This window comes from Silurus meridionalis, chromosome 3, assembly GCF_014805685.1.
Source record: "Silurus meridionalis isolate SWU-2019-XX chromosome 3, ASM1480568v1, whole genome shotgun sequence".
In the NCBI taxonomy this organism is placed as follows: Eukaryota; Metazoa; Chordata; class Actinopteri; order Siluriformes; family Siluridae; genus Silurus; species Silurus meridionalis.
In genome coordinates, this window is record NC_060886.1 from 17,390,608 (window position 1) to 17,399,442 (window position 8,835).

General features: G+C 36.6%; 1 protein-coding gene across 3 annotated transcripts in view; it reads left to right on the forward strand.

Annotated features, from left to right (window-relative positions):
* Positions 1 to 8,504, forward strand: part of itgb5 (integrin, beta 5) — a 33,849-nt gene extending 25,345 nt beyond the window's left edge. For all 3 annotated transcript variants that reach the window (XM_046845196.1, XM_046845195.1, XM_046845194.1), the window contains 5 exons: positions 2,125 to 2,347; positions 5,054 to 5,154; positions 6,962 to 7,081; positions 7,271 to 7,437; positions 7,881 to 8,504. In XM_046845196.1, the coding sequence (XP_046701152.1) occupies positions 2,125 to 2,347; positions 5,054 to 5,154; positions 6,962 to 7,081; positions 7,271 to 7,437; positions 7,881 to 7,976 (707 nt within the window). In that variant the 3' untranslated portion in view covers positions 7,977 to 8,504. The remainder of the gene's footprint in view (positions 1 to 2,124; positions 2,348 to 5,053; positions 5,155 to 6,961; positions 7,082 to 7,270; positions 7,438 to 7,880) is intronic.
* The last annotated feature ends 331 nt before the right edge of the window (positions 8,505 to 8,835 follow it).

The following is an 8,835-nucleotide window of genomic DNA, read 5'->3' on the forward strand; positions in this document are numbered from 1 at the left end:
GAGCAAAAGACCCATGAGCATGCTTGATTTTATGTCAGTTTGACAAGAGCGTTGTGCACCTACTATGGAGGAATCTGGAACACATTAAACATCATTATAACAACTTTTATAGCAATCTGATTGACAAACTACTGGATTTTTATTAAGGAAACTAGTAAAACAATAAGTACAATATGCATGTGATTAATTAGTATGCAGGGAGTTTGTTTGACTTGGATTGTGTGGCTGTTTGGGATCTTTGGTAGTGCTCAAATTAAGCTTGTTTCTTTAATTATCATCATCAACTGGAAATGTAAATTCAGTCAGCCATAGAATGCTGGTGATTTGAAATTAAATTATGGGTGTTAACTTGACCCTTGATGTTCTGTCTGAATTTACTTTATGAGAATATGACTGTGTGTACATTCTGACTAACATACTGTTTGTTAGTGTCATATGCAGTATGAATTTCTTTTCATACAGCATTTTATTATGGTCTGAGCCACATCCCTGATTTATCCTAAACACAGGGTAGCAATATATTCTCTATAATAGTACATTGCATTTTGCATTATTAGACTGCAAGCACACTTGCATGCACCTACATTGGTGGGTGTATAATTCCTTGTGGAAGATTTAGAAATCGAATTTAGACCTGCATGGTAATACACATGTATTGCTTTATCACCAAGCCATGGTAATGCATTGTAATATTATTTTGAATATAAACAAAAATGCCAATGTGACATCTAACAGTTCTCCCCTTTTTATTATTCGTAATATACACCGATTTGTCAGCATACTACCACTATTCCTGTTCAGCTGTGATATCTTTAACCCTCAGATTAGTAGTATTGCAGTTGATTAACAAATTGTATAGTATTCAACCTAATGTAAACTCTAGCACTTGAGTGTCTTTATCCATTATTATGTTTATTACATTTGCATTTTCTATTGATATATTCTGCATATGTAAATCCAAATCCATTTTGTATTCCATAAAATACATCTGACACAACCTCCATACTGAAGGAAAGGAGCTATTTTGTTATTTTTTTTACAATTCACAGTGTACTTAAAACCAGAACATCTTGTATGAGGCATAAATCCCCAGTTTCTCCCTGAGAACTACAAATCCTTCTGTTGCTACTCATGAGGAGCAGAGCAAAAGTTGTGTAATACTTCCTGTAAGCACAGAGAGTTCAACAGATGTTGCATCAGACAGCAACCTGGTGTGCTGTTGTCCATCCATCTAGTTCCAGCTGTTCATGAATAGTCTGGAATTAGATGTAGTGCAAAGACAGGTGCTTTCTATTGAGTTTGTTTTATTATTAAGCAATGCATTTATATCTGTTAGCCTATTTAATTGTTTAGCTGAATTGTATTGTATTTAGATTGTAACAAAACTTAACAAAACTATGGCTATATATAGGTGGGGAAATGTCTGCATATATTGTATTGCAGCTGTACTAAACGTTCAGAAGCTGCGGGTCTTGTTTTAGAAAAATTAAAAATGTACATTCCTTGCTTAACAAATTTTATTCTCATTTGAAATGTAATTTTCGTTTTTCTATATAATATTTTTCTGTCTTTGTTTGTGATATTCAACCTGTAATTTAGGTTATAAGTCTTTTCTGTGTAAAACTTGATTACCTCTGCTCTAATTTTTGCTCCCTCATCAGGTTTTAAAGACCACAGACTTCCTTTTAAAATCGCACATTAGTATGATGTTGAATTGTACTGTGTGCACGCACTGTACACTTAGGCTTTTGTTGTGGACACACAAGGCGTTCCTGTAAGTGGAACTATGCGTAATTGCTCCAGTTGTTATGGGCTGATCAGGAATGCGGTAGTGGCTTCTCTTCCACAAATAACTTCCATGTTTCATAAATGTAGCTCAAGTTGTTTGGTTTCTTCATCATAGCTATTTTAAAAGTAAGAACAATCCTGCTGTTTTTGCAAATGCAGTGATCTGAAAAATCAATAGTTTGTTTATTGTTACAGATTAGATTTTGTACTACCCGGAAATCCCGCATCGGGACTATTAGTTATTATTATTGCATTTCATTACTTTTAAGTACTAATTTTAAATATTAATAGTTTGTGTTACTGCTCTTCTCTTTGTCTCTCTCTCTCTCGCTGTAGGCCATGGTGATTGTCACTGTGGGGAGTGTAAGTGTCACGCGAGCTACATTGGAGACAACTGTAACTGCTCAATAGAAACAGCTGGGTGTGTGTCTGAAGATGGCAGAATGTGTAGCGGACGGGGAAGCTGTATATGTGGCCATTGCCAGTGCACTGAGCCAGGGGCATTTGGGGACTTGTGTGAGAAATGCCCCACATGCGGTGACGCCTGTGCCGCAAAGAGGTATGTCATAGAGCTGGTGTTCAGACATATGTGCAAATTAATGTTATTAATAATATTAGCCATGTATTCATGCTTACCACTTGAAACTCTTCTTTTTATTTGTCTCCCAGTTTCCTGCTTTTTTTTATCTTCCTTACTGTGCATTTTTACAGTATGTTTTCTTCTGACTGCATTTTTAACTGTTCCAGACTTTTTGTTCGTTATAAACAATATTTTATATCCATTGCATGGCTTGTGCAGGAAACAACCATCTGTTTGGTGTAAAAATGACAAACAGTAATTGCATGTGTGCTACCTCATGTTTTTTCTGCAGCAAAAAAACAAATTTCTGGATACTGCTGTCAGTTCTGAAGGACACCCTCTTGTTTGTATGGTTGCAAGAAAACTTTTTGTGAACTCTTTGAAACTACCAGAGTTTTCTATCATTATCTTTATCAAGTCTCAATTATAGTCATTGCTACTATGTCAAGGTTTATTTTAATCTAGTTGGTTGATTTCAGTACTTGATTAAGCATATTATTTGATCATTTTAGTGCAGGCAGAAAAGAATACATTATGTGATCAGTGTGCCAACATCTTTTCCAAAAGCTAATAGGAGTCTAATGTTAGTGATATTAATGAAAGGACCCACTGAAGAAAGCCACAATTAACAAAAAAGAAGTGATGATAGCATGTTTCAGTTATCCAAAAGATGTTTCTCAATGCTCCTCGAAAAAAGGTCTGTGGACAAAAATTAGACATTGTTTAGCAATACACAATCCTACACAAAGCCTCATTCTAACTCGAAAGCATGGTGTAGGAAGCGGCTGTAATGCCTCAGGGCCTAGACACCTTCCAGTCTTTTGATGGAACAATGAATTTAAAATTGTAACATGATATTTTACAGAGGTGTACCAGGGCAACACTCTGCCCTCAAGTTTGAAAGAGTTTGGGTGAAAACGAATGAGTCAAAAGAACATTTTTGGAATGGCTAAATCAGAGTTGTGACCTAACTGGTGTGGCATGACCTGAAAAGAGCTGTTTAATCAAAACCGCCACAAAATATTTATGCCCATGATGAAATGGTTCAAAGTTCCACTGTGCTATTTACAGGAAATGTTTGGTGGAGTTTGTTGTTGCTAAAGCAGTATTTACTGAATTAGATGGTTAATTTACTTTTTCCAGCCTAAACTGAATAATTGCTCGATGTGCTCAAGAAAGACTTAAAAATATCCCTGTTTGTGTTATAAGCTTAGCCTGCTTTTTTTTTTTTATCTATAATTGTGACAAAGATTGAAGATTTTCTTATATATATATATATATATATATATATATATATATATATATATATATATATATATATATATATATATATATATATATATATACACACACAGTGTTGGGGTAACGCGTTACAAGTAACGTGCGTTACGTAATAATATTACTTTTCTGGAGTAACAAGTAAAGTAGCGCTTTACTTTATAAATTTACACATTAATATCTGAGTTACTTCTTAAAAAAAGTAATGCAAGTTACTTTTCAGTTAAATTATTTTGAATTAAAAAAATAAATAAATACTGAATTAAAATGAACGTAGTCACGTAGAATTGCGCACTCATACGTGTAAGCCGTGGGAACAGAAGCTGGTCAGAAGCGGAGATGGCAGGCCAGAGCATTACATTACTGTGATGGAAGTATTCTCATTATTTTGAAATAGTCGAAGCAAAGGAGAAGGGAATAATCGTTAAGTGTAGATTATGTGTTGGTGAAAAGCTCTTGTCAACTTCAAAAAAAAAAAAAAAAAAACATCTGCATGCAAAGCACAGCACTACAGTGTGTGTGTGCGCGGGGGGGCGGGGGGGCATATAAGGCATATATGGAAATGGAGACAGAACTAAAGAAACCTTTTGCCGACTTGGAATATGTTTCCACCACTGCAGGTCTATGGACTGCTCAGAATAAAAGTTTTCCGTGGAAGACACACGTACGATTCCATCGCAGTGGAGATAGAGAGCAAATTCACTGCTCATTTGCTCTTTGTTGGAAGATAAACTGCCACAGTCACTGATAATAGCGCAAACTTTGTAAAAGCGTTCAGAATGTTTCAAGCTGATGATGAAGCAGATAATGATGTAGACGAGGACGAGGTCATATTTACGGAATTGCACGTTACATTTCTGACGGCGAAGGCAGATTGAAAAGCAGTGTACAGAAGTGCGACTGGAAAGTGTTCAGCCTTGTGGTCAAAAATTAGTCGATCATCTTATTGTTCTCTAAGAAGTTATTAAACATTTTAAATGTTTAAGACATATTTTTTGTTCTAATATAACATTTTTTAATAGTAATTATCTATATTACACCTGTTACACCTGTAAGGCCTGAAAGAGACACAAGTAACGCAAAAGTAACGCAAAAGTAATATAACGCATTACTTTCCATAAAAAGTAACTAAGTAACGTAATTAGTTACTTTTTTGGGGAGTAACTCAATATTGTAATGCATTACTTTTAAAAGTAACTTTGCCCAACACTGTGTATGTGTGTATATATAATATACACACATACACATATATATATATATATATATATATATATATATATATATTAGTGTGTGTGTGTGTGTGTATATATAGCCTGGTTTAGTGTTATTGTGCTGTCTTATAAGTTTTTAAATTTATACTCCTCATGCCATTTTTGATAATGATAATTAACTTTTTTTTTTTTTTAGGGAATGCATTGAGTGTACTCTTTTCAACACCGGGAAATATGCAGACAACCAAACCTGCCAGCGCATGTGCAAGGATAAGATCATAGTCATGGAGACTCTTGGTGAGTATATACATATGGAACAGAGTGTTGTGTCAGGGCTGTCTGTGATTTTCCACACAGTAATAACTGTGTTTAAGAGTTTAAATTAATCTCTCAAAACTTTAACCTCAAATGACTACCCTGCGTGGGATATCCGTATCTGAGAATGCCGGTGAATCCTCATCAACTCCAGTCACATTATTTATGTAGAGCTTATATGTGTAAAGCTCATGGGAAAACCTTTCAAGTGGTTAGATTTACTACAATATTTACTGTAGTCCTACACTTTAGTTCTATAGCACCAACCAGAAATAAAGTTTTGCGTTTGTATATATAGAAAAGAAATCACTCCAGTCACAGAAATTTTGACAACTTGTATCAATTACAGCAGGCAATTATTCAAGAATTTGATCAATGTTTGACGTTGATTTTGTTAGGAAATATAATTTTGGCCAAAATATGTATATTTTGTGCTGCCTTATATGGCCAAAGGTGTATAGACAACTGACTATTTAACCATTGGCATAAATATGGAGTTGGTCTTCCTTTTGCCATGTTAACAATCTTTATTCTTTTGAGAAGGCTTTTCTTTAGATTTTGCACCATAGTTTGGGGTTTTGTGCTTATTCAGCGGTAAGGACACAGGAGGTTGGGCTCGAAGGTCTGGCATGAAGGCCTGGCAAGAAGGCCTGGCATGTTGTTCTCCCACACAAACTATCTCTTAATGGACCTTATTTTGTGAGCAGGGGCATTGTGATGCTGGAAGAGTATTGGGGCCCCTTAGTTCCATTGACTGAAAATCTTAATTCTACAGCATACCAAGGAATTTTGTTTTTTTGTGTGCTTCCACGTTTGTGGCATCTATGTGGACCAAATATCATGCATATCCTATATTAAACCTACTCTTTCAAAGTAGTAGTGCTTTGAAGTTATGTTTGTTCATTTGTTCAGGGAAGACCCCAGTGTGAGAACTGGTTAAAACTAAATGCAGTGTCCAGATCTCACTTCACCACATGTCTTTTTGACTTAAAGCCAACCTGCTGTCGGAGCAGCACCACTGAAAACACTGTGTACTAATCTCAGCATTCGACAAGACCCAGTTACACTATAATTATAAGCCAGATTATGTTATTATCTGGCATCCAACAATTACACACAAAACCAGTAAAAGATATAAATAACTATTAAAAGTATTCTTACAGATGCAGTCAGAGGTCAAAGATCTGTAGTATGTAATTTTTATGATTATAAATATTTTTGATAAATGTGTTTGCAATATAAAACATTTAAATTCCCTTGGGTTGCAAGGAGAAGGTCATTTTTTAACGTGTCTAATCAGCTTTTTTATTTCAGGAAACATTTTATGTGTTTTTGTAAATGTATTATTAAAAAGGGTTTCTGTGCATTTTAAAGTCAGTCCATGCCTTCTCATGCTATATCATCCTATTAGCATGATTCAGAGAGCTGCTGCTTTACTTCAGATGTGTTTCACACTTGCCTTCACTAATGGACTCCACATGTACATTCCAGAAATGATTAGCACAGTGAAGAGGGGACATGACACAGTGACTCTCTGCCCTTAAGGCTTTAACCGTGTTCCAAAATGTTTGACTGTAGTGCATCAGTGATTTCAGTATGGAATGTGAGCCAATTTCCAAAATAATTCATTGGAAGGGTTTTAACATAATAAATTTGGAAGCATTGCATGTTTTCTCAATTGTTTTTGTGGCTCAGGCACAGATTGGCCAGCTGTTTTTATGGCAGGAGAGCTTCTCCCATCACACCCCCGTCTCCCTCTCTCTTCCCTAACCTTTGTCTTTTTTTGCAGATACGGATGCTCCGAACACTGTACTGTGTTTGTATAAGACGGAAAACGAATGTGTTATGAAGTTCACCTACTCTGAACATGCCAGTGGCCAGTCAGTCCTCACTGCTTTGCAAGAACCAGGTCAGTGTGTAGCTTTTACCTTTATATAAACCACATAACTGTAGTTACCTGCATAATCTCCAAGTGTTGTTATGACTGAGCAGGAGCAATAAGGCAGCTCATAATAGAGTTTTGTTTCAATCTGTTGTTGTTGTTAGATAACGTGTGAAGGAGTTATTAAATAATATATTACACTGTGTGTGCGTGCAGTGTGTGCTGCGCCCCCTGATGCTATGACTGTGCTGCTTGCGGTTGGGGGGAGTATCCTGCTAGTAGGCATTGTGCTGTTGGCCGTGTGGAAGTTAGTCATCACCATCCACGACCGGCGCGAGTTTGCCCGTTTCCAAAGTGCACGCTCACGGGCACGATACGAGATGGTAAACTTATTATTGTCTTTTCATGTAGCACAAGAATTCAATTGTTTTAGAATTTGTATTTGTATTGAATTTGTAACTAAAATGAAGGCAATGAGGGTTTGTGTTATATTTCAGGAGCAGTTCTTAAAAAAGACATTATTATTTATTTATTTTTTTTACAACTTGTTCTATTCTTTTAACTGGTGTTGCTACTTGTTATTTTTTAGGTGTGAACTGTTTGTCTATAAGGGTGACTAGATAAAAACACTATGCTCCAATTAAAACCATAAGTCTTCTTGTATCCCTCCAGTGAGTTTGGTGAAAACAAATAATGGGGATTATTTCAAGGCCATGTTTCAAAGCCTCAAGTTGCTCTGGCCCACAACCATATGCATTTCAATGAACCCATCTGACCTAGTTTTCCTCTGTCTCATTCTATCTGCCTATTCCTCTCTTCCTGGCAGGCCTCCAATCCCCTCTACAAACATCCGATATCCACTCACTCTGTGGAGACAGCATTCCAGATGTGCAGCAAGTCATATAACGGAGGACTTCACTGATCTTAGGCCTGCTGTTTGGGTGGGGACACGGCAGGACCGGTCCGGTTTCTACAGTTTACAGTTTTGTGATGCGGAACAGAGATGGCCCCTGACATGGCCCCAAAAGTGACAAAAAAGTGCAATTAAAGTGTGCTCTTTTTTTGGTCCTTTGCATGAGGTCTAATAACTGAACCACGGGTATACAAAAAGCTGGACTGCTTATGCGCTTTAGTTCTTTCTGATAGAAGACGTACATGGAATAAATAAAGATGTTTTACTATAAGACTGATGGACATCCAAAAGAATGGACTACTTGAGCGAAAATGCCAATTCTGCAATTCTAACCACAATTCCTCCACATTAAGCATGTCGTGTGCATTACATTGTGCAGAAAATATGACATTGATGCCATAAATAGCGTAACTGTAGAGACAAGCTTTTTTTTATTATTTTAACCATGTTTGGTACTAACAGAGCAATAACTTTCTTACGTTTAGTTTTGCACATTGTATGGGTTTGTAAAATAAAAAAAATTACAATTACACTCTCTGTAGGTCTCACATATGCACTTTTTTACAATTATAGTCCAAATAAACTTTCTTTCGGCTTCTCCCGTTAGGGGTTGCCACAGCGGATCATCCGCATGTTTGATTTGGCACATGTTTTTACGCTGGATGCCCTTCCTAACGCAAGCCTCTCCATTTATCCGGGCTTGGGACCAGCACTGAGAGTGGCTGGGGTTGGTTCCCTGACCGGGGATTGAACCTGGGCCGCAGCAGTGAGAGTGCCGCATCCTAACCACTAGACCACCAGGTCTGTGAAAGTGATTAAATCATAGGAAATCAAGTGAATGTTACGGTCATTGCAGTGCAAATTAAAA